General features: G+C 42.7%; 1 protein-coding gene across 2 annotated transcripts in view; it reads left to right on the top strand.

Annotated features, from left to right (window-relative positions):
* The window catches only part of scube1 (signal peptide, CUB domain, EGF-like 1), a 370427-nt gene that overhangs the window by 94220 nt on the left and 249065 nt on the right, over positions 1 to 27142 (top strand). For both annotated transcript variants that reach the window (XM_078568359.1, XM_078568358.1), the window contains exon 4: positions 16097 to 16231. In XM_078568359.1, the coding sequence (XP_078424485.1) occupies positions 16097 to 16231 (135 nt within the window). The remainder of the gene's footprint in view (positions 1 to 16096; positions 16232 to 27142) is intronic.

The raw sequence follows: 27142 nt of genomic DNA, 5'->3' as shown, positions 1-27142 counted from the left end.
ATTATCAACCCCTTCCTCGTGAAATCCACTCTCAACTCTGTCACTCGGCCTAATTGTCACCTTATTTCTAACTGTCCTTTCTTCCAAAGTCTTGAAATGTGCCATTGCTTTAAAACTATGCTTCCTCTTTCCCACCACTTTTCTGAGGCCCTCTAATCTGACTTCTGACACGCCCACAGCACTGGAACTGCATGAGTAAAAATCTCAAATAACAGCCTTTTTGACTCTTCTGTCTCATCCTGCTCAACCTCTCTGCCACCTGCTGGATTATTGACCACTCCAACCTCCTATATTTCTGCTTTACAGTCCACTTCCCTGACACTGCAGTTTCTTGGTTCTACTTAGAGTTGTCGCAACCAATGTACCTTCTAATTGTTTTTGTAGTGCGCGAGCAATTTGTTTAAATATTCAATCTCTTTGAATTTTTTTTGCCTGGTTATGCATGTATAGCAACTTAAAAGGATGAATTTGTGTGCGACCTGCATGGCAACTTCTGGGCTGCTAGGCAGCTTATCACAGAATCACGGAATCACAGAATCACAGTGCAGAAGAGGCCCTTTGGCCCATCGAGTCTGCACCGACACATGAGAAACATCTGACCTACCTACCTAATCCCATTTACCAGCACTTGGCCCATAGCCTTGAATGTTATGATGTGCCAAGTACTCATCCAGGTACTTTTTAAAGGATGTGAGGCAACCCGCCTCCACCACCCTCCCAGGCAGCGCATTCCAGACTGTCACCGCCCTCTGGGTAAAAAAGTCTTTCCTCACATCCCCTAAACCTCCTGCCCCTCACCTTGCACTTATGCCCACTTGTGACTAACCCTTCAACTAAGGGGAACAGCTGCTCCCTATCCACCCTGTCCATGCCCCTCATAATCTTGTACACCTCCATCAGGTCGCCCCTCAGTCTTCACTGCTCCAATGAAAACAACTCAAGTCTATCCAACCTGTCTTCATAACTTAAATGTTTCATCCCAGGCAACATCCTGGTGAATCTCCTCTGCACCCCCTCGAGTGCAATCACATCCTTCCTATAATGTGGTGACCAGAACCGCACACAGCATTCCAGCTGTGGCCTCACCAAGGTTCTATACAATTCCAACATGACCTCCCTACTTTTATAATCTATGCCTCGATTGATAAAGGCAAGTGTCCCAAATGCCTTTTTCACCACCCTACTAACATGCCCCTCTGCCTTCAGAGATCTATGGACACACACGCCAAGATCCCTTTGTTCCTCAGAACTTCCTAGTGTCATGCCATTCATTGAATACTTCCTTGTCAAGTTACTCCTTCCAAAGTGTATCACCACACACTTTTCAGGGCTAAATTCCATCTGCCACTTATCTGCCCATTTGACCATCCTGTCTATATCTTCCTGTAGCCCAAGACACTCAACCTCACTGTTAACCACCCGGCCAATCTTTGTGTCATCCGCAAACTTACTAATCCTACCCCCCATATAGTTACCCATGTCGTTTATATAAATGACAAGTAATAGGGGACCAAGCACAGATCCCTGTGGTATGCCACTGGACACTGGCTTCCAGTCACTAAAGCATCCTTCTGTCATCACCCTCTGCCTCCTACAACTAAGCCAATTTTGAATCTACCTTATTAAATTACCCTGTATCCCATGTGCATTTGCCTTCTTTATAAAGCTCCCATGTGGGACCTTGTCAAAGGCTTTGCTGAAATCCATATAAACTACATCAACTACACTACCCTCATCTACACACCTGGTCACCTCCTCAAAAAATTCAGTCAAATTTGTTAGGCATGACCTTCCTCTGACAAAGCCATGCTGACTATCCCTGATCAAACCTTGCCTCTCCAAGTGGAGATAGATACTCTCCTTCAGAACTTTCTCCAATAGTTTCCCTACCACTGACGTGAGACTCACTGGCCTGTAGTTCCCTGGCTTATCTCTATAACCCTGCTTAAATAGTGGAACCACATTAGCTGTTCTCCAGTCCTCTGGCACCTCCCCCGTGGCCAGAGAGGAATTAAAAATTTGGGTCAGAGCCCCTGCAATCTCCTCCCTTGTCTCCCTCAGCAGTCTGGGATACAAATCATCCAGACCTGGAGATTTGTCCACTTTTAAGCCTGTCAACACCTCCAATACCCTGTCACTTCCTATATCAATTTGCTTAAGAACCTCTCAGTCTCTCTCCCCGAGTTCGATAGCTTAGCGGGAACATTGGCTGTAACACAGCATCTTCTTCATTACTGATAGCTTTTTCTCCTTTGCCTGCAAGGTCACTTGGATCCAAATTTAATCTCCTCATTGCCTGGCACTTGTGTGATCTTAATGTTATTTGCAGTATATCAGTCCCACCTTGAATGTTGTCCAGGTGTTGCTGTATGTGAGCAGAAACTGCTTCATTATCTGAGGAATTGCAAATGGAATTGAATACTGTGCAATCATCAGCAAACATCCCCACTTCAGACCTTAAGATGGAGGGAAGGCCGAAGATGAAGCAGCTGAAGATGTGTGATTGAAAAAGTCATCAGTGTTTTGATGTGATTTCACTTACTCCGTGAGTGACTCGGAGATAGTCAGTATATAGGTTTTTCTTGAAACTTTATTTAGAACTATTTACACCCAAGACCTCATGGTATATTGATCATTGAATACAAACAGTTCTGTGCCTTGATCTCTTGGAGCCTCTTGGTCACCTGACCCTGATGTCACGCTTATGTCATCATTGTCTAATTAACATAACCCTTAACTCTTTACAGTCAGCATGCTGAAGATGCATTTCAGGTACGAAGGCATCTCAAGGTATCCTTCAGTATGCACCAGCCAGGCTCTCCAGAATAGTTGTGGTGTTCTGCGATTGTGCAACATTGCACGCCAACGAGGTTTGGCTTTGCAGGAGAAACAAGGTGCTGAGCACATGTTGTCAGCAGAGGACTTTGAAGAGAAGGTGGGGAAGTTGATGAGGGCAATTCAGCGCCCGCTGCTGCCTAGGATGCCATGAATGTCCTGTTAATGCAAGGTTCACACAGGGAGCGCCAGTGGACAGATATCAAAGCCAGATTCAATGGTCACTCTTTGCATATCTCCATCAATGCCACTGAACAAACCAGGCCTGCAAATAACCAACTACCCCTTGCATGTCCTTGCACTGGTCCCCATCTTTCATGTTTTTCAATTCATCATCAAAGAAGTTAAAAAGCCACTTGCCACCCAGCAACTAAGAATAGGCAAGACGGAAAGTGAGGCAAAATAATAAAGGTTATGTGATTCTATTAAATAATAGAAACTTTACAACCCAACATTTTCCTATATACCCATGTGCATACCCTTGTGCAACTACGAAGTTTTACTCCTTTTCCTAGCGTTCCCACATGGTACAACCCCTGCTGCTTCAGCAGAGGTAGAGATCGGCTGCTCAGTGCCATCCTCTGACTGCTAAGCTGCTCATACCTGACAACCCCTGGGTTTATGAACCTGTGAGGGCCCCACCATATACCCTTGGAGGCCAACCATTGGGACACCAGGCAGCATGTTAGGTACTCACTGAAGTAGGGACAATGGCTGAGAATTGGAAGTGCTTTGAGTAGACTTCCCACTTCCTCTTTGAGTCTCCTTTTATTATCGATGGTTCCCATCTGTGTCCAGCTCAGAAAACCTTAGATAGGGCTGTGCCCTCTGACAAAGGCTCTCTACTGCTGTCTCTGCCGCCACCACCTGCCCTTGCTAACGTGTGGGTGACCAGGTAAAAATACACTATCTACCTTGCTGGTTTGCCTTAAAGTGTGAGACCTGAGCTGGTACATGTTAAGCATGAGTCTTGTGGTGCTGCAGCCTCCAAGCAAATCAGTTTCTTTGATGATTTGTGTCTGCAAGGTCCATGGATTCCTGCGAGACATGTCCTATGGGTCCTCATCACACCTCATGCCATGCAATTGACTTCAAACTTGGAAGTAGAATAATAATGAGGCAGTAGCATTAAAATACCATGGATGGGTGCATTGAAATTCCTTCTGGGTTTCCCACATGATATTGGACATCCCCACTCTCAACGTACTTCTGAGTTGCTATCAGAGTCAATGCTTCAGGTGTTGCTGCACCTGCATTTACTGTCCTTTCATAAGCTCGTCTTCCTCATCTAAATCATAGACCGCAAGAGGGGTTACCAAAGGAGCACCATCCTTAGCACTTTATTTGCTGCAAGTGACTTTATAGCAATATACAATAATGCAGTGGAGGAGTTTGGCAGTAAAGAAACCGTGAACAAATACAGCAAAATATGTATGCTTCTATTGCGAAGGTTTGGAACCAACTTTGAGAAATAAAAGCTAGATTTAAGAATCCAACTTTAGCAGGCTAGGCCAGTGAGTTATTAGTTTGCCCACCTTATGTGGGTGAGCAGCAGGGGCCGAGCTCACCAGAATGATGTGAAATTTGAACATTACAATGAGGCTGCTGTTCCCTCCAGGTCATTAGTGGAGCCATGCAATCTCGGGGTAATTTTTATTTTTTAGACATGATTTACTTGAATGTTTTCATTAATTTGTTTAACATGCACCAAGTGACTTCCTCTACCCCTCACGTTAGACATTTTCCGAAGCCATACATTATCAAGAGTTTTTTGATTGAAGCAAGAAATTTTTGTTGCTGACTGGACTAATATATGGCCTTTCCTTGTTGATAAAGAAGTATATTTAGTAATGGTGCAGAAGTTGACAGATGTATAAGAATAATTACACTGCAATTTTACAACAAACAGTTTTGAATCCTCTGAAAAGTCGGCTTTACACAAGTGCTTATACATGGCAAACCACTGTTGTTCCAAATGATGTAAAATTATGGTGGAGTTGACACTACATCTGTCATCTATTTCTGTGCTAAACGAGCTGCCATATTAATAACTCGGTGCCAATATAATGTTTGCCTCATATACTTCTACTTGGAAGTAAGAAAATGTGTGTCCAAGGGGGGCTTTAACATTTATCAGAATGTCATTCTCTTATTTTGGTTCTATCTAGAATGTTATCCTGGAAGCCTCCAAGTGCATCTTGTCCATACTTCTTGAACCCCTTTCTCACTCCAGGAATCACCCAACTCTTCTTCCTGGCTTTCATGCCGATTAACATTGTCAATCGTTTCCTCTCCTCAAGCACTGCATCCCTCCTAAAAAAAAACCACTCTCACCCTTCCATCCTTTACAATTACTGCCCTATCTCTCTCTAAGATCTTTGTTCATGTTGTCACCTCCAAGCTCCCACATTCTCTCCCATTACTCGCTGTTCAAATATTTACGGTCTGGACCACCTCAGTGCATCTTTTCAGCCCTAGTCAAAGTCACGAAGTTAAATGTTTTGTGATTGGGACCATGGACATTATCCATTCTTGACTTACTCCAGTCTTCAACTCTTGACCATGCCATCCTCTTTACCAAAGCCTCTCCTCCGTTGCCCAGTCTTGGATACCAGTTTTGCATGGTTCCATTGCTACTTATTTGAACAGAGTCTGTGCATCTCCAGTCTCCATCTCCAGTCTCTCCTTTTTCCGACACTGTAAACCCTGGAATTCGCTGAAGATCTATCTTTGGCCTTTTCCTCTTCCATCTCTACATGCAACGTCTTGGTGATAACTAAGATACCTAGGTCTACCTCAATACCAGTTCCTATGGCTATCTCCTTTCACCACTTCTCTGCTGTCCAATTGCTTAACTAACTTGCCTTGGCTGAATAACAAATTTCTGCGGCTCATCACATAGGCTGAGGTCATTGTCTTCAACCCCCACAAGAAATTCCGCTCCCACATCATATATTCCATTCTCCGACTTGGCCACTATCTAGAGTTCAACCAGCCTTTATTTCTGTTCAACCCCAAGCTCAGTTTTAGATCCATTACCATCACAAAGGTTTCTACCTCTAATTTATCTCATCCCCTTGACTCCTCAAAGCCTTGGGCATGTATTTGTCATCTCCCATCTTGACTATTCTAATGCTCTCCTTGCTGACATCCTTTCCTCCATTCCATAAACTCCAATTTGTCCAAAATTACACCACATATATCCTGTCCAATGCTAAACCGTTCTTACCTTCCATCCCTGCCTTCAGTGGCTCCCCATCTTCCAATAAACTAAATGTAAGATCCCTGTGCTTATCTGCAATCCTGCTATGGGCTTGCCCCACCTTTCTCAAACGTTCACAGCCCTGTGATTCCCCCAAGTACCATGCTTGTTTGGTAATTGCTCTTATTTTTTATCAATCGGTCCTACTCTCTAGAATTCCTTCTCTAATTCTCTCTCCTGCTTTTAAAAATTTCACCAAAACCCACTTCTTCAAATAAGCTTTTGTTCAAGCTTTTTTACCTCGACTACAGCTCCTCATACCCCTCTTCCTGTAAGGGCTCCATCCCATTCTCTCAGTTCCTCCGCCTCCGTCCCATCTGTTCTGATGATGCTACCTTCAAAAACAGTTCCTCTGACATGTCCTCCTTCTTCCTTAACCGAGGTTTTCCACCCACGGTAGTTGACAGGGCCCTCAACCGTGTCTGGTCCAGCTCCCGCGCATCCGCCCTCACGCCTTCTCCTCCCTCCCAGAAACATGATAGGGTCCCCCTTGTCCTCACTTATCACCCCACCAGCCTCCGCATTCAAAGGATCATCCTCCGCCATTTCCGCCAACTCCAGCATGATGCCACCACCAAACGCATCTTCCCTTCACCCCCCCTGGTGGGATTCCGTAGAGATCGTTCCCTCCGTGACACCCTGGTCCACTCCTCCATATCCCCCTACTCCTCAACCCCCACCTATGGCACCTCCCCATGCATACGCAAAATATGGAACACCTGCCCCTTCACTTCCTCTCTCCTCACCGTCCAAGGGCCCAAACACTCTTTTCAAGTGAAGCAGCATTTCACTTGCATTTCCCCCAACTTAGTCTACTGCATTCGTTGCTCCCAGTGCGGTCTCCTCTACATTGGAGAGACCATACGCAGACTGGGCGACCGTTTTGCAGAACACCTTTGGTCTATCCGCAAGAATGACCCAGACCTCCCTGTTGCTTGCCATTTTAACACTCCACCCTGCTCTTTTGCCCACATGTCTGTCCTTGGCTTGCTGCATTGTTCCAGTGAAGCTCAACGCAAACTGGAAGAACAGCACCTCATCTTCCGACTAGGCACTTTACAGTCTTCCGGACTGAATATTGAGTTCAACAACTTTAGATCTTGAACTCCCTCCTCCATCCCCACCCTCTTTTTGTTTCTTCCCCCTCCCTTTTGTTTTTTCCAATAATTTATATAGATTTTTCTTTTCCCACCTATTTCCATTGTTTTTAAATCTATACCTTTTATGCCCTTTTAGTCTTATTTCACCCCACCCCCACTAGAGCTGTACCTTGTGTGTCCTGCCATCCATTCTTAATTAGCACATTCTTTTAGATAATATCACCACCTTCAACACCTCTTTGTTCTTTCGCCTGTGACATCTTTTGATTATCTGCTCCTATCACTGCTTGCTTGTCCCTACAACCACCACCCCCCCCGCACTTCTCTCCCCCCAGCCCTCCCACCTTAAACCAGCTTATATTTCACCCCGCTCCTATTTTTACTTAGTTCTGTTGAAGGGTCATGAGGACTCAAAACGTCAACTTTGTTCTTCTCCGCCGATGCTGCCAGACCTGCTGACTTTTTCCAGGTAATTCTGTTTTTGTTTTCGATTTCCAGCATCCGCAGTTTTTTGTTTTTAAGCTTTTGTTCACACCTCCTTACTGCACTTGTTTTCCTTGTATCTATCCTTCAAGCACTTTGAGGTATTCTTTGTTATAAACGCAATAGAAATGCACGTTGTTATTACTCTTGTAATATTGGAGGACAGGGCTGGGGGTGTGGGTTGGGGAATGAAGACATTATTTGGACCCCAGCACCTTTGACAACATCTATCGCATCAACAATGATTTCTTTTAAGAACCCTTGAGAAGCTGCATCTTTTCCAAATATGAAGATAACAAATTGAAGTTACGATGTTGTATACTACAAATGAAAGTTAGGTTTAAGAGAGCAATATGAACATTAATCCTTTATCAAAAGTGTTCTTTCTGAGCGCAGTTCTTGAACTGCAAGCCAAAAGATGCAGTTCTTCTCAAAAAAAAGATGGTGAAAGTACCTCTGCTGGAAAATACAGATCAGCAATAATTACCTACTTGATAGGCAAGCCAACAATTCTAACTAATATGGCAATTAACAGCTAGCATTTCCTTATTCTCGTGTATCCAGGGACCAAGAATAAATCGCTCCAGCTCCAATTCTTGTGTTCTCAACAAGGGCATAATAACCTCAAGAACCCTTAATGCAGAAAGGCACTTGCTGTACAAGTACTGTGATCAAAATGTACATGTTCTGAAAATATTTATTATGGAAAATGCTACTTGAGTTAACAAATCATTTCAGTCTGCTAGTTTAAAAATGGAAAAACATGTTAACATTCAAAAGGTTTATTTCACCTATTGCACTCATGCCTGCGTGTTGGGATGCTAATTCTCAGCTGAAAGTATTGAATTTGCATGTTTTAATGAAATTTCTCTGGCATCGTTTGCACTTTACCATAATAATTAAATGCCCATTTAGTCCTGAATCACATGAGATAACATGTAAAAGTGAACAAAGACCAGCAAATAACTGAACTGTGTTGAGGGTTGCTTCAGTAATGGTGTGTTACTGCATATATTTCATGCATACAAACACCCACAATTCAGCTAAAATGCATTTAACCTCTGAAACTCTTTAGTTTATATGAGAGGTATGTGAATAAAAGTAAATAATGCATATTGAAACAAGCAATGAAGATATCCTATTTTGAGCAGTTTTTTCTGTTTTTCCTAGTTTCAGCATACTTCAAATTAGCAAATAAATTATTAAATCCTTTTTTTTTGGTCTGTCAGTCATGGCTCTGTTGCTAGCACTTGTCTCTGAGTCACAAGGTTCTGGTTTCAACTCCCATTCCAAGCCTTGAGCAAAAAATCAAGGCTGACCCCCTAGTGTTGCACTGCTGGTGTTGCTGTCTTTTGTTTGCCCTCTCAGGTGGACATAAGAGGTCCCATGGCGCTATTTCTAAGAACAGTGGGGTTATCCCCAGTGTTCTGGCCAATATTTTACCCTTAACCAACATCACAACATCAGATTATCTGGTCTTTATCTGGCAAGAATTTTACAGCCCCATTGCAGCAGGAATGGGGCCATAAAATGCGATGAACCATTCTAAACTCCATTGGCTTTGGGACCATAAAATCCCGCTGGTGTAAAATTCAGCCCGCTCTTTGTGGGTGCTTGCAGTGTGCAAATTAGCTGTCGCCTATCCTATCAACAGTGACTATACTTCAAAAGTACTTCATTGGCTATAAAGCATTGTGAGATGTCCAGAGGTTGTGAAAAATTCTGTAAATAATTCAAGTCTTTCTCTCCTTTAATGTATTATTTATCATTCATTGGAAATCCCTATTTAGTGTGAAACTATTACCAACAAGGTAAATGCAGCACTTGGATGCAACTTCTGTGTTAATCTGACATGAAAAAATTACTTTAATCTTGCCCAGATTTCTAGGAAGTCTAAGTTTAGAATCTTGCGTGTAGTTTCAAGTGCAATACCTACAAAAGAACATTAATGCACACAAAAAGGTCCAAAGAAGGTTGCAAGCATGACACCAAGACTTAGGGCTCAGAGTTATGAAATTTAGTTCGGGGCCAGTTATTTGTGTATTAGAAAAAGCAGGCGCCATGAGCCTGTCTTTGTTGCAAGGTTGAGAAGGATTGACACTGAGAATGTTAATAGATTATCTAACTTGGACTCTAAACTTAGGCTAGAAAAAAAACAATTTAAAAAGTGAATAGGTCTCAAATAAAACTGAAAATTACTACAATATTTCCCCTGCAGAGTTGCAGGAATAGAAAAGAAACTGGCAGGAAAAGCAATTATCAGCATATCAATTAACACAGAAGGGCAGTATAATTATCTGGTTATGAATGGGATTGAAGGTAATAGGCATAAGTATAGACAGAGATGATCAAACACTTTATGGAACACGAGTCCGAGAGCTTCTGGCAACAGGAAAATTACATCTGTGGAAAGCAGCCAGTTAGGGTTGAATATTGGAGACATGTACCTGAATATCTATCCTGGAATTTTGCTTCATTATTTCAGGGAATTGGAGTATTTATAGAGAATTTTTTCTCAGAAAATTAAATATGTTTGGTAGAATCCATGACGAGGTCAGTTTTACATGATATGTGGTGGAGGCAAGCTTGATGAGTCGAAGAACGTTTTGTTGTTCTGGTATTTGGTGTGTTTTTTAAAGTGAGAGGCCCAGAATGTACATGGAGTATCATCTTCATTAGGTTTTTAAAAAAGGCCTACCAAATGCAGAGCTAATCTGTTTCCATTGCTAGATGTTTAAGGGTCTCCGAGCATAGTTAATGTGACCATGGGCCAAGCACTTGGTAGGGGCACTCTACTTTCTTCATACATAGTAGCTTGTGGTAATTTTTTTTCATGCGCTTCAGAAACATGGAAGGCTGTAAGTTTGAGAGGTAGCAATGTTGTTACCTATTTTGGAAAAATTGGTCTCCCATTATGGGGAGTTGATAACATTCACAAGGAGTGTCGTATGCCTTTCTGGCCTCATTCAATGAATAATATAGGCAGTAGAAGGATGTTTAACTTTTAATGAGGGTGGAGAAGGAAAGTATAAACGTAACAAGCATTACAAAATTTGAGGTTTTAAGGAACTTGCCCTACTATGTAAGGTGGGCTCTGAGCAAAAGCAACTATGAACAGAAGACAAAGAGGGATAAGAGGAGATCAGCTATTTTTTTGGAATGTTTTACTACATCAAAGATCCTATATAAAAACAAGTTGTTATTCCATCCCAGAATGGTGCAACTTATACTCATTATAGCCCTTTCCCCATCCTCCCACCCCCACAACTTCTGTCAGAAATGAAAATCCAGTTAATGATGTATCAAGTATCTCTTTTTAAACAAAACAACTGTATGAATGAATTTGGGGGTGGAGGGTAGGCAATTACAAAAAGCTAATTAATTAGTTTGGATTGAGTTTCCAAAGAGAAGTTTAATGACTTGATGGAGCAGACAGGCTTCAACAAGAAACAGATACAATTTGTTCCAGAGCTTTTCAGGTGCTGCATGCTCGATCAGGACTCTTGTCAGAGAGGCTTACCCCCAGGATTGCTTGCGCTTAGGGCTCATTGGTCAGAGTCTCCAAGAACATCACGTGACCCCTGATAGACAGCAGGAGAGGCTATACCTTCAGTTACTACATTTCCTCCCCTTTTAGCTTGTTAAGTTTCTATTTACAGAGAACATTTGAATATGCAACAACATATACATACATACAAATTCAGGTGATTAAAGATCAAGTGTCTGAGGTGCTCTCCTCATTTGGCTAGAGCGGCGTAGCTCTACCACTTGGAAGTTCCTCAATAGGATCGACATGATCGGGAACTGCAGCACGAGACACATCATTAGAAAGTGGCAGTTCTGGGCTTGGCAATTCGACAGAGACATCGGGCATGTCTATTCTAGGTTGATCAGTCACCTCAGAAGTTGATAGTTCGACCTTGATCACAGGCAGGATAGTTGGTTATTGGAATGCCTATCTATCACGAATATGGTTCATGTGCTTTTGAACGACTCTATCTTCCACTTGCACTTGGAAGAATAAGGGACCAGTCTCTGAGACAATCGTTCCAGGAACCTAACGACGTCCCCTTCCCAAATTTCACATGAGTACCATGTCACCTACACTGTGCAAGCTTTGCTGTGAATACCGTGATTCTATTTTTGATTACTCTGATTCCTCTCTACTTTCCCCTCTAAATTTTGAAACACCAGACTTGACCTTGTACATATCATCAATAGTTCAGACGGTGTTGAACCCGTAGTCGAATGCAGCGTTGTATGATAACTGAGAAGAAAGCGGGCAAGTAGAGTTTCTAGAGTACTTTCTAATAACCTCTTGATATCAATCTTGAAAGTTTGCACAGCTCTCTTGGCTAAACCATTTGATGAGGGATGGTAAGGAGCTGTTGTCTGATTCCATTCAGGTTCATGAATCACTGAAACTCTGTACTGGTAAAGACAGTACCATTATCGGAAACAAAGATTTCCGGTAGGCCATGTATGCCAAAACAGCGTTGCAGTTTCTTGATAGTTGCACTTGATGTTGGTGATCTGAATTCGTATACGTCCATCCATTTAGAACGTGCATCTACAATCAATGAAAACATGGTACCTAAGAATGGTCCTACGTAATCGATATGTAGTCGAACCCAGGGTCGACCAGGCCACTCCCACAGGTGCAGGGGAACTGAAGCAGGCAACTTCTGTTGTTGCTGACAGTGGAGACAGTGCTTGACCATGGCTTTCAATGTCACTGTCTATGCCTGGACACCAGATCTAGCTTTGCACAAGCATTTTCATCTTTGATATGCCTGGATGCGCACTGTGAAACTCTGTCAAGAGTGGTTCTCTTCCTTGCGAAGGGACGATGACCCTTGATGCCCACAACAACATTCCATCTTGACAATTTAACACTCTCGGGCATGGAATGGTCTCATCGCTTCAGATACAGGGAAATTTGACCACCTTTGCAAAACAAGATCACCAACTTTCGACAAAATTGGACCTCTGTTCGCCCAATTTCTAATTTGCTTCTGACACAAATAGCAAATACCACCGATAAACCTTCCTTTTCTAGCCGCGGATAACCCTTCTCGGCTGTGGAGAAGGTTCTCGAGACATAGCCAATGGGCCTTTCTGATCCATTTTCCATTCTGTGATAACACAGCTCCTACACCATAAGGAGAGGCATCACAGGTTAATACCTACTCTTTCAATGGGTTGTAGTGTACCAATAAACGTGACGAATGCAACCATTTTTTACCTTCACAAAGGCTTCTTCCTGTTGTGAATTCCATGACCAACAGTGATTCTTTTTTCGCAAGTGTAATGGTACCAACACAGTTGATAAGTTGGGCAAGAAGTGGCTATAGTAGTTGATCATACCCAGGAAGGACTTGAGTTCGGTCACATTGGATGGTGAGGGCACATCTTTTATTGCCTGGACTTTATCTTCTACTGGATGCAAACCCATGGCATCCAGCCTGTGACCCAGGTAAGTAACTTTTGGCGCTTGAAATGTGCATTTTTCCTCCTTTAATCATACGCCGGCTTCCTTGAACCATCTTAGTACCTCCTCCAGGTTGGCCAAGTATTCAGTCTCGGTTGACCCTGTGATCAGAACATCATCTAGGTATACTACCACTCGGGGAAATCCTTGCAAAAGATTCCCCATTGTTCTTTGGAAGATAGCGCATGCAGACAATACCCCAAAGGGGGTAGGCGAGTGCACTGTTGTGTGTGTTAATAGTCATGTATCCCCTTGACGTGCTATCCAGTTCTAATTGTTGGTAAGCATGGCTCATATCCAATTTTGTATAACATTTGCCTCCAGCCAGCATTGCATATTAAGTCGTCTATCCTTGGAGTACTTATCTAGTTTCTCTGCCTTATTTATGGTCAATTTATGGTCCCCACAGACACGTATGGTTTGGTCAGGCTTAACCACTGGAACAATGGGTGCTGCCCATTCCGAGAATTGGACAGGTTGGATAATGCCCAGCTTTTCTAACCGGCATGGTCCTGCATCCACCTCCTCCTTCAACATATAAGGCACAGGTCTGGCCTTAAAGGAACGTGTTGTTGCCTGAGGATCCACATATATCTTGCTCTGCATGCCTTTTAACTTCCCTAATTCATCCCAAAATATCATATTGTATTTCCTTAGCAGTTCAGGGACTCTTCCTGTTTTCAGATGAAATATCTCAGATCAGTCAAGCTTGATTTTCTGTAACCAGTCTCAGCCCAGAAGACTAGGCCCTTCTCTTTTCACTATTATCACTGGCGGCTGGGCTGTCTGTTGCCTATAAGACACTGGTACTGTGGCGATGCCCTTTATCTGAATAGATTCTCCAGTGTATATCTTTAATTTAAAGTTTGTCCACTCCAGGTTTAGTGGCTGGATACTTTCATTTAAGGTATTTGGAAGTGTGGTCTCCCGCCACTGTGATTGAGGCTCTCGAATCCACCTCCATTATTAGTAGCTTCCCATTAACTTGGATTGTGACAGTGATAGATTCGGTTTATACAGCACTAACATTATACAGGGAATAGATGTCAGTGTCGGCAGCTTGAGGTTCTGCTGTATTTTTAAATTCAACCCTGTTGGTTTGCTGCTTTACGGACTGTTTCGACTTCACCCTGCATTTCCTTACTATGTGACCTTTCTTATGGCAGTAAAACATTCTGCCTCCTTGAATTTACAGGTGTCTGGAACGTGGTCACCCCCACATCTATAACAAATTAGCCTTGGAGTCACTGCTGCAGTGTTTCTACTAGGCCTTTTCCTGTTTCTAACAGTGGATATTGCCTCTGCTTTGATGCTGTGGGTCTGGTTTTCCCATCACGCCTATGGTAGGTTCCCGCCCCACATAAAGAACAGCGCCATGGTGTATGTGTTGCAAAGCCTGCGAGTCCCTTGCAGCACTTTCCATGGCGAGGGAGGTGTCTAGAGCATGCTTAAAGTCGATGTTGATCTCTGCGAGTAAACGATGCTGAATGGCGCCATCGTGAGCTCCATAAACAATTAGTCCTGCAGCATTTTCATTTAGTGTGTTCCCAAAGTCGCAGTGTTCTGTCAACTGCTTCAGGTTCGCTACATAGGTTACGATGAACTCTCCCGGGATCCTAGCTCTGGAATTAAATTTAAAATGCTGCATTATTACGGATGGCTTTGGCTGGAAGTGCGTTTTCACGGGGTCCACTAATTCATTAATGGACTTAGAATTGGGTGTGTTTGGGGTCATCAGACTGCAAATAAGATCATATGTCTTGCTACCAAGTGCATTGAAAAGGATGGCTTTTTGCTTTTCCTCCGCGGTGATTTACTAGGATGTTGCCGGGTCTTAAGGAGTTGAGTTACAGGGAAAGATTAAACAGGTTAGGACTTTATTCCTTGGAGCGTAGAAGAATGAGGGGAGATTTGATAGAAGTTTACAAAATTATGAGGGGTATAGACAGAGTGAATGCGAGTAGGCTCTTTCCACTTAGATTAGGAGAGATAAACACGAGAGGACATGGCTTTAGGGTGAAAGGGGAAAGGTTTAGGGGGAACATTAGGAGGAACTTCTTCACTCAGAGAGTGGTGAGAGTGTGGAATGAGCTACCATCTGACGTGGTAAATGCGGGCTCACTTAAGTTTTAAGAATAAATTGGATAGATACATGGATGGGAGAGGTCTGGAGGGTTATGGACTAGGTGCAGGTCAATGGGACTAGCGAAATAATATTTCGGCACAGACTAGAAGGGCTGAATGGTCTGTTTTCTGTGCTGTAGTGTTCTATGGTTTTATGGTTCACTGCGAAATAAGGTCCGAGGCGCTCTACATATTGGCTCCAGTCTTCCATAGTCACACCATAAGGATCAATTCTGCTGAAGAGTGGCATGACTGGTGACTAGTCTTTTCTTTCTCTTAAGATTCGATGTACTCACGTTAACAAGGCGAGGTGCAGTGACGGAGCTATTTTATCTTCATCGCCAAATGTAATGACTTGGCAGAGCGGACAGGTTTCAACAAGAGACAGAAATTTTATTACAGGGAGCTTTTCAGTGCTACATGCCCGATCAGGACTCTCATCAGGAAGCCCCAACCCCCAGAATGCCTGCCCTTAGGGCTCATTGGTCGAAGCCTCCAAGAACATCACATGACCCCTGATAGACAACAGGAGAGGCTATGCCTTCAGTTACTGCAAGAAGTCGGTATATAGCTTGGAAGAAATGGGTTTACTAGTCTGTGCTGATTCTGTGCTCTTTACGTTCTTATTCAACTTTATAAAATTCAACTTTTATCAAAGTTGGGCCTTGATATGCTATTGTCATGTAATATTGTCTGTGTTGAATTTGCCATCATGGTTTTTAGTGAGGGCTGATATTTTAATTTGTATCCTAAGACCGTTGTCAAGCTGAATGATCTCATCTTTTTTTTTCAAATTTCCAGATGTCAATGAATGTGATGACAATAATGGTGGCTGTCAGCAAATCTGTGTTAATACCATGGGCAGCTATGAATGCCAGTGTAAAGAGGGATTCTTTCTGAGTGATAACCAACATACCTGCATCCATCGGTCTAATGGTGAGTCTGATTCTGCCACAATAGGGGATCACTGCATCCCACATAGGGAAGGGGAAGTGAGTGAAAAACAAAACACACTCTTGAGATTAATGACTCTTCTATGCTATATCTTGTATTAGACATCTGGGTTAAATACTGAGCAGAATCTGAGTTTCATGAGAAAATTACATTGTATTGCTGAATAAGAGGCACATATTTCCTTTATTTGTTTATTAAAAATATTGATGCAGGGTGATAATTTGGATTTATATCTTGATTTATGAGGCAGCAAATGCAATTTATAACCTTTGTTTTCAAATGCAAATATGTGAATTATAATTCAAAATAAGAGCAAAAATAATCACCTTGGAACTGAGATGTGAATATTAACAGATTGTTAGCTGTTTACTTAAATATTCGCATAGTGTAATTTCAAGGTCTATGAGGTTCAGTATGATTCTAGTTGCTGTGATGGAAATTCCAGATCTTTGCTTGAATAATAGTTTGATTTTTTAAAAATGTGAATTCTAGAACACTGGGGAGTTTTCTAGATTAACACACTGGTCTGTTTTCCCATATTTCTGCTGGTCGATTAGATTTAATTAGCTATTCTGCACCAATTTAATTTGTTCTGAAGAGACATGCTCTGCCTCCCCTGTGCTCAGTTACATAGAAAGTTGCTTGTATGTAGTTTTCTTTTTTTAAAACACATGCCTCCAACAGCCACCTGTCTGTGAAAGGTAAGTGAATTTTCAATTCTTGTGTCTGTGCATGTGTGCTTTTTTTATTCTGCAGAATAATTTTCTTTTAATTTTTCTAATTGTTCTTATTCGCTAACAGTGTTTCTGTTCAATGATCCAGCAGGCTTAACTTCTAGCTCCCCACAGTAACCATATCTAAGTTTTCATTTGTTCCTTGAACTGATTAATGTGGATAGGAGGGATTGCCACATCTTGTTTGCAAGGCCCCTTTCAGCAACACATGTAAACATTCCCTTTTTGCTATAAGGTACAGTTACTTCTGACAAATAATTGGACAGGGTGAGAATTTGTGCTACTGTGCGAAACAAAAAAATGAGGACTAGTTCACAGGATGTGTGAAAAAGATTCCTTGAAACAATGGGAAAACGTGTATAATATGTATGTATGCCTTGTACAAAATTGTCTAATACCGTGTCCTCCATCCTTCAGCATCAGTAAATTAGATTTTGAGATTGTGCAAGTATGTATGTGCAAATATGTATCCAATGCAAATGCAAAATAATGAGTAAGTTCAATTTTGTTGCGGTGTATTTTTAATTCTTGATTTCAAAGCTATCGGGAAGCTAATTCTTTTACAGGCCATCGACCTGAAATGTTGGGCTAAATTTTACCGGGGGCTTTGGGAGCCTGAGGTCAGGACCAAATGGGAATCCCAAGCCTGCACTTGCTGGCAGCAGGATCTGCTTGGTGGTAATCCTGGAGTCAGCTTCCTAACTGGCTGCCTCTGGACCTGCCATCTAATTAAGGCTCACAACTCTGAAGCCTCAGTGCCACTGGGAGAGGTGGGTGCTGCTAAGGCAGCAAGGAGACTGAGAGACTTTGGAGGAGTAGAAAGCCCTTGGATCAGAGGAGAAAGTCCTCAAGGGGGATTGTTGGGGCTGAAGGGGCTGGTTTTCCTACCTGTGGCCCCTTTATGGGCCATGGAGCATCTGGCTCTGATAGTACCCCCCACCTCCCCAGGCTGTCGCAAGAAGGCTGCCTCCATGAAGCTGGTGTTGCCAGCAGTGGGTTAGCACCCTGCTGGCAAAATGCTGCTGGCTCCACTTAATGGCTGCGAACAGGGCCCTTAATTTTCAAATTTGCTGCCTGCCTCCATGGAGCAGGCATTCAGCCTGCACTTGGGCCTGCCTCCTGTCCACTATTGAGAAACTGGTGAGTCGTTCTGACGTGGCTCGCTGTTATTTTACTGGCCTCCCCGCTTCCACTCCCACCACCTGGGGGCCAGTAAAATTAAGCCTGTGAACTCTAGATCTGGTGGTACCTCTGAAGAGAGAAACACTGAGAATTTCCAGCATTTCCTGTTTTTATTTCAGGTTTTTGTCATTCACAGTATTTTGTTTTAGTTCTTTAACAAGGTAATTTGGCAGATTTCACAAGGAAAAATAGCTTCCAAATGAATGTTTTACATTGCCCACAAACACCTACTGCAATTTGTTGCTCAAGGCAATGTGAGAAAGTACTGGCCTTCTAAGGCTTAATAGCTTTTTCCATAAAGCCCCAACCTATGAGATGGTGAATGAAGTGCTGTTAGTTCTACTTGAATATATTAAATTCACCATTTAAAGCTCTACTGCTTATTTGAATTTCAGCTTCTGATTAAAACAAAATGCCAAAATTGTGGTGGCGTGACAGTAAAATTTGCCATTTGAATAATCTTTTGGGCAAGTGTAAATGAAATCTTACCTCGTGTTGTAACGCTCTTTCTCTCACCCATCATTTAAATATCCCTTTATTTTCTTCCACTGTACAGCACATCATTTTCTCTTTCAGGCATAGGCAGATAAGTCTGGAATAAGTTGTTAATGTGCCTATCTAACTGGGCCACTAACATAGATAAGAACAGTATCTGGGTGCCTTGACACTGATTTTACTTACTTTCTTTCCCCTTTAACCTAGAGGGACTCACTTTTCAATGATGCTGAGACTGAACATTCTTTGTGAAGGGAATAAAGGATTCAAGCTTGTGCCTTTATATATTGCCATGTCACAGTGTTGCCTTATGATCGATGTTTCAATATTTTATGCACAGTCTCTGGGAGCCAGTGGAATGTATTATGTCCACTTACTTTATAAATCTTAGCATTAGGAAACTAGCCCTCAGGCACTTGCAAAGTAGTGTTTCGCAGGATTTGGTTTGAGTTGGCTTTATTTCAAGGAAAACATTTGAATCAATGCAATTTAACTTTTGCTTAGTAGAGGTGGCATAATGTTTGGGCTTGACCCAAAATACTTATTTCCAAAAAAATGTGTTTTTGGGGAGGGCAAAGAAGGCAGGAGCAGCAGGGCACCTTTTAAATCATGGTGCATTCATATCTGATTAAAATAAATCAGGAATGCTCAATATCCCATGAAGCACCTCAATAAGACTTATGTTTAACTGCTGTGATAGAGAAAGGAACTGGACTTTCTAAATTTGCCAACAGAAAGAAAACTTTCACTAAAAAAATAAACTTGCTTTTTATCAATAATATACAAAGCTCTTTACTAGACATTCATTTGCAAGCCTCAAGGGGCTATGGGTCATGTTTTGATTGCTCTGCAGACATCATTAACTCCTTGGCACTATGGTTGCTAACTTCATAGGCTGCTTTACTGACAGCTAGCGATATTTTTGTAAACTGACAAATCAAGTCCTTAAAATTTTAAACAAAAATTACCTGCGACAAATAAATTGTGCTAGAATGACCATTTGCTCTGTTTTACAAACATGCTGAGGAATTGAGTCCAAAAATCATAGTTACATGCTGTGTGCTATTGTAAACTGTGATTTGAACAAGTTATGTGGTTACACGATAATTATGCCCAATGCAATTTCCAATCTTATACAAGCAAAATTCCCGGATGCCTATAAATTGACATGATTTGAAATAAAACTAACAGACTAGAAAATTTATTGACATTTTTCATGCATTATACAAGTTGTTTAAGCCTATGTTAAATGGACATCAATGGTGTAATGTGGAACATCTCCATTTTACCATAAATGTTGCTTTATTGTCGTTGTTTATTCTGTGCTTTATCAAGTTGGGAAAGACTCCTAGTAAAAAGAGAAAAAGGAATGTGGGATGTTATTTTAATCCATGTTTAGTTTTGGGAAGAGATCCCAGACACAATTGCTAGCTTTAGTCATAAACAAGCCAGCCGGAGTAGCTGATACTCTTAAGTCAACCATTTTGGAATGTGAAGGAAATAAATTTATCATCTAGCTAAGTCTATTGTATCTTCACAGTTTTCAGTCCAAGTGGTGGGGAAGCAGACAATAATCCAAGACAAAGTTAATTGTCATTTGGAAAAGTATTGACTAATAAATGAAAGTCATCTCAGATTTGTTAAAGCCAAATTATGTTTGACCAACTTGCCCGAGTCCTTTGGTGAAGGAACAGAAAGTGTTGATGAGGGTAATGTGGTTGCTGCCATGTAGATAGAAGACAATTGACAAAGTACCACATAATAGACTTGTTAGCAAGATTAACATCCTGGGGATTAAAGGGACAGTGGCAGTGTGGATACAAAATTGGTGAATGGCTAGAAAGCAGAGAATATTAGTGAACGGTTGTTTTTCCAGACTGGAGGAAGACATATTGTGATGTCCCTCAGGGACCACTGCTCTTTTTGATATATACGTATTGATGACTTGCACTTATTTATGCAGGGCAAAATTTCAAAGTTTGCAAGTGTTACAAAACTTGGAAATATAGTAAACAGTAAGGGGGATACTAATAGACTTTAGGAAGGCATAGGCTGGTAAAATGTGCAGACATTTGGCAGATGAAATTTAACCCAGAGAAATACAAAGAGATACATTTTGGTGGAAAAAATGAGGAGAGACAATAAAAGCTAAATAGTATAATTTTAAAGAGGAACAGAGACACCAAGGGTGTATATACACAAACCTTTGAAGGTGGCAGGCTAAGTTGAGAAATAAGACCATTTTCAAAAAAAAAGGAATCCATGTTTGAATCACTCCAGTCAGGTTTTCACCCCTGCCACAGAACCAAAGCAGATCTTATCAAAGTCATGTGATATGATATATGTGACTGTGAAAAAGGTAAACTTCCCTCTTCGCCCTTTTCAACCTGTCTGTAGCCTTTGACACCGTTGACCATGCTATCCTTCTCCAGTGCCTCTCTACTGTCATCCAGCTGGGTGGGCCTGCTTTCATTTCCATTTTTACCTGCAACATCTTCTCTTCTTGATCCTGCACCGTTACCTATGCTGATCCTCCAAGGTTCTATCCTGTGTCCCCTCCTATTTCTCACCTACATACTGCGTCTTAGAGACATCATCCAAAAGCACTACCTTGTTTTCATATGTCTGCTGAGAACGCCCAACTCTACCACACCACCACCTCTCTCTCAAATACTCCACTGCTGCTAAATTATCAGACTGCTTGTCCGAAATCCAATGCTGAATGAGCAGAGATTTCCTCTAATTAAATACTGGGAAGGCTGAAGCCATTATTGTTGGTCCCTGCTCCAAACTTGGATCCCTAGCTACTGACTTCATCCCTCTTCCTGGCAACGGTCAGATTAATAAAGTCTAACCTCAATGTCATATTTGACTCCCAGCTGAGTGTCTGACCACATATCTGGACCACCACCAAGACTGCCACATTCTAGCCTCCATAAGCTTGAGGTCATCCAAAGCTCTGCATGCATCTTAGCTCGCACCAAGTTCTGTTCACCTATCACTCCTGTGCTTATTGACCTACGTTCGTTCCTAGTCAAGCAATATCTTGACTTTAAAATTCTCATCCTTGTTTTCAAATCCTTTCATGGGCTCAGTCCCTCCTTATCTCTGTAATCTTCTCCAGCCCCACACCATCCGAGATATCTGTGCTCCTCTAATTCAGGCCTTTTGACCATCCCTGATTTTAACTGTTCCACCATTGGTGGCCATGCTTTCAGTTGCCTAGGCCCTTAGCTCTGCAATTCCTTACCTACACCTGTCTAACACCCTCCGTCACTTTCTTCCTTTAAGACACTCCTTCAAACTTACCTCTTTGACTAAACTTTTAGTCATTGACCTTAAGCTCTCCTTATGAGGCTCAGTGCCACATTTGGTTTTATAATGATCTTGTGAAGCACCTTGGGATTTTTTATTACGTTAAATGCACTATATAAAGATAAGTTGTTGTTAGCAATAGAGGCATTGAGTACAAAAGCAAAGAAGTTATGCTGAATCTTTATAAAACACCGATTAGGCCTCAACCGGAGCATTGTGTTCAATTCTGGGCACCATACATGGGAAAATGTCTAGCACTTGGAGAGGGTGTAGAAGAGATTTACCAGATTAATACCAGGATGAGGGACTTCAGTTATTTGGAGTGATTAGGGAAACTGGAATTGTTCTCCTCAAGAGTAGAAAAGGTTAAAGAGGAGTTCTGACAGAGGTGTTCAAAATCATGAACAGTTTTGATAAAGTAAATGAGGAAGAACTGTTTCCAGGGGCAGAAGAGTCAGTAATCAGAAGACAGGGATTTAAGGTGATTAGCAAAGGAACCAGAGGTCACATGAGGAAACATTGTTTTTACAGTGACCTGGAATGCACCACCTGAACAAAGTTAGAGCTATGGAGAAAGAGCAGGAAACCAGGATTAATTGGATAACTACCAAAGAGCCGACACAGTCACAATGGGCTGAATGGCCTCCTTCATTTCTGTATGTACAAATGATATCCTATGTGACTGTGACAAAGGTATCCTATCCCTCCTCATCCATCTCAGTCTGCCTGCAGCCTTTCACCTGGTTGACCATACCATCCGCCTCCAATGCCACTCCGTTTTTGTCCAGCCAGGTGGGACTGCACTTGCCTGGTATAATTCTTGCATATCTAATTGTAGCCAGAGAATCACCACAATGGCTTCTTTTCCTGTGCCTGCACAGTTACCTTTGGTGTTTCCCCCAAGGATCTATCCTTGGCCCCTTCTACTTCTCATCTACCTGCTGCCCCTTGGCAACATCATCCAAAAAAAACAGTTCCCACACTTACTCTGACAGCACTCAACTCTTCCTTAGCACCACCTCTCTTGACCCATCCACTGTTGTCTTTAAGTTGTTTCACTGCTTACCTGACATTGAGTAGTGGGTGAGCAGAAATTTCCTACAATTAAGTACTGGGAAAGCAGAAGCCATAGGTCTTCTGTATACACAACGAACTCTGTTGTCTAACTACCAATATCATCCCTCTCCTTGTGAACTGTCTCAGGCTGAACCAGACTGTTTGCAACCTTTGGTGTTATATTTGACCTTAAGATGAGCTTGAGATCATGTTTCCATGTCATCATTAAGACCACCTATTTCTACCTCCATAACAACACCTCATCCTTGCTTTTGTTATTCCAACAAAATCTTGACCAGCCTCCCAAGTGCCACCTTCTATAAACTTGAGGTCATCTAAAACTCGGCTGTCCCATGTCCTTATTTGCTCTGAGTCGCATTCACCCATCTTTCCTCACTGGGAAGCAATGCCTTGATTTTAAAATTCTCATCCTTGTTTTCAAAAGCCTGTAATTCAAATTGTCTGTCTCTGTAATCTTCTACAGCCCCACAATTCTTCAAGATATCCATGCTCCTCTAATTCAGGCCCCTTGAACATCTCAGATTTTAATTGCTGCACCACTGATGGCCATGCCTTCAGCTGCCAAAGTCCCAATAATTCCTTTCCTAAACCTCTGCATCTTTCTACCTCTCTTTGCTCCTTTAAGATGCTCCTTAAAACCCACCTCTTTGACCAAGCTTTTGGCAATCAAATGTCTATAATTCAAATTGTAGCCAGAGAATCACCACAATGGCTGCTTTTCCTGTGCCTGCACAGTTACCTGTGGTGTTTTTCCCCCAATGAGCTATCCTTGGCTTCTTCTACTTCTCATCTACCTGCTGTCCCTTGGAGCATTCTGTTTTGTGTGTCCTATCCTAATATCTCCTTATATGGTCTGGTGTCAAAGGCCTGGTTTCAAATTTTGCATTATAATGTTCCTCTGAAGCACTTTGGGTCATTTTATTACATCAAAGGTATTATATAAATACAAGTTGATGGTGTATCATTTTGAGTTTACTTGACTCAATAAATGACACTTATGGCAGGAACTGCATTCAACAACCTTGAAGATGTAATACCAAATCTATTCTTTTGGAAAGTTCTGCAATTGGCAATTATAGCAATTATGATAATGAAGAATGGATTGGAACATGGGGAGCTCGGGAAATTCACAAACCATGTAACATTTTTCAGAGACAAAAACAGAAAATGCTGAAAAACTCAGCAGGTCTGGCAGCATCTGTGGAGAGAGAGACACAGAGTTAACGTTTTGCGTCTGTATGACTTTTCTTCAGAGCCCTTGGACTTGAAACGTTAATGCTGTTTCTCTCTCCACAGATGCTGCCAGACCTGCTGAGTTTTCACAACATTTTTGGTTTTTATTTCAGATTTTCAGCATCTGCAGTATTTTCCTTTTAAGATTTTTCAGAGGCCCGTAGAAAACTGCAGTTTATAAACACCAAAGACTGGACTTTCCTCGTTGGTAGCTACACTCCCGGAAAAACACAAAAGCTGGACTTTTCTTTGTTATGTCATTCTGCAGAGAACCAGCCCATTGTACCTCCACAACATAATGCTGGGAATTTGCCATTGCTATGAGTTGCCTTTATAAGCAGTCTGCTTTGGGGCAGGAAATTCTACTGCAGCTGCAGCAGCTGAAATGGTCAAAGTGGATATTTTGGATGGAATTTTATGGTAGTTTTTTTCCTGGAGCTGGGACCATTTCCACGTCCTGCCCCTGCATGGGTCTGCAGTGCACCCTCAGGCACAGACTACTGGGTGGCAGCCTCCAATTGGTCACCTCTGCAACTGCCATCCAGTTAAGGACAGTGGGCTGTTTCCTGAGGCTTCAGGCCCAATTAGAGGGCCTGCAGCTGGGGAAGGCTGGCAGCCCCACAGGGAGAGGTAAGTGCCACTCAGGCAGAATGAATGTGAGGGTGCCTCAACAGGGAGGTGCCCTTTGAAGTGTCAATGCAATTTCATAAATAAAGAGGCCCGAAGCTGGTAGGGTTATCGGAGTTCAGGAGAAACCCCATGTGGAGGACTTGTCCGGGCCACAGCCTTGAACGCACATAGATATGCAATAGGAGCCTCTGACTGCGATGGGCCCTAGCCTGCCACTGGGACTGCCAAGCTCCTCATGCCTCCAGGGATGAGGAGGTGTGCTTCGATGCAGGGAAGATCCCACAGGATCCTCCCAGACTCCCTGACTCCCTCATTAGTCCCTCAATTGCTTATTTTCAGCTACCCCTGTTGCTGCCAGACAAGTAGCTGCTGTCAAAGTTCACCCACCTCTTGCAACACCAAGGCACCAACACAACACTTATCTCTCACCTTGCTCCCGGTCAGGCCTTCAAACCTGTCTCCGTAGGACCCGGAAGATTCTACACTTTATGTTAGTAATGTTGTGGTTTCCTGCATTGTATGTAGCTGGTGCTTCTTTATGACACTGGGCCTATAAATATAAAGACTCCAAATGAGATGTTACTGTTGCAGTCCATCAAAAGCAGACCCCTCTTCGTGGGCCAAGGGAAGGAGGTCTCATAGGCTATGGTCCAATATAGAGAATAGAGGTGAGCATGGCGATAAATGCCACCTACAGCAATCCCTACATGGTTGCTCAATGTCAAAATAAGTTAACTAACCTCTCCAGGTAAAAGGCCCAGTCATACCTTGTGGATATGCCTGTTAGAAGTATGTTCTCCAATTGCAATCACTTTGCCCTCGCTATTGTTAATCATCATCTTCAGGTTACCAGCTACAAACAAGAAGTACCACAATAACTCTCTTGCACTTTCTTCTCTTGCAAGTGTTCATTTACTCACAGATGTATACTTGGAGAAGCAGTAAAATACTTCCATGATTGCTAGCACATCTTGTGGAATTTAATTCCCCCCCTCCCGGGGAATGGCATGAGAGGTTGGGTGGGGGGGGGCATATAATCGGGCACCAAACTGGAGGGCGGAAAACCTGTCAACTTTCCAACTAAATGCCACCCCCCCCCCCTCCACAACAGCTGCCCTACCCACAATTAAGTCTGGGGCAGAGAAGGCTGAGTTCGGACTTCACACCCCTAGGCCAATTGAGGCCTTGAAGTGATCAATTAAGGGGCCACAAGGGATTTATCGTGCTGCTTCAGATATTCTACCAGCAGTGGATGGGGCCACATCAGGTGGACAAGCTGTCAGTTAAACCCTGGCAGACCTGCCTGTGCCCTGGGGGTATGGGTCCTGTTCAGGCATCCTGTGCCCAAAGGAGGGCTCCGCCCATGAAGGACTGCCCTCGAGGCAAGACCCCTCCACTGCCCTTTAAACTGGTTTACCCAAGTACCAGGGCCTCCATGGCTGCTTATGCCTCTCCGGGACCTCCTGTAGTACTGACAGAGACCACCAATCCCGGTGGCACTGCTGGGTCTGAAGAGCTGCTGGCTATCTGACTGGCTGGCAGCTCTTGGATGTGGGATCCTCATCCTGAAGGCTCTGATGGCAGGCAGCTAAGTGTCTGGTTGGGATTAAATTGCATCGGAACTCCTGGAAATTGCCAAGCAGGGTTGCCACCAGCTCTTCAGCCAGGCCCACTGCTGCAGCCATTAAATCCAGTTCATCATCTCACCCCCATTGAGAAATGTTTTCTGAAACATAGGTTAAATTCATTATGATGGCACACATGCTGACATTTCATGCTTTCTCCTTGAAAAGAGAATGACTAATAAGATCATAAGAAATTGAGCAGGAATAGGCCTTCTGGCCCATCAAACCTGCTCGACCATTCAATAAGATCATGGCTAATCTTATTGTGGCCTTAACTCCATTTTCCTGTCTGTCCCCATAACCCTCGGGTCCCTTGGCGATTAAAATCTGTCTATCCGAGCATTGAATATATTCAATGACCCAGCCTCCAAAGCTCTCAGGGGAAGAGAATTCCAAAGATTAATTACTCTCTGAGAAGAAATTCCTCCTCTGTTTGATCTGTGTCTTAAATGGGAAACCCCTTATTTTTAAACTATGCCCCCTCGTTCTAGATTTCCCCCATGAGAGGAAACATCCTCTCGGAATCTACCCTGTCAAGCCCCAAAGAATCTTATATTGTCCAATCAAGTTCAATTCCCTAAACTTCTTGCTGCAAATCATAG

This window comes from Cetorhinus maximus, chromosome 22, assembly GCF_964194155.1.
Source record: "Cetorhinus maximus chromosome 22, sCetMax3.hap1.1, whole genome shotgun sequence".
Lineage (NCBI taxonomy): Eukaryota > Metazoa > Chordata > Chondrichthyes > Lamniformes > Cetorhinidae > Cetorhinus > Cetorhinus maximus.
The sequence above is the reverse complement of the archived record's forward strand: the minus strand, read 5'-3'. Positions and strand labels throughout refer to the sequence as shown.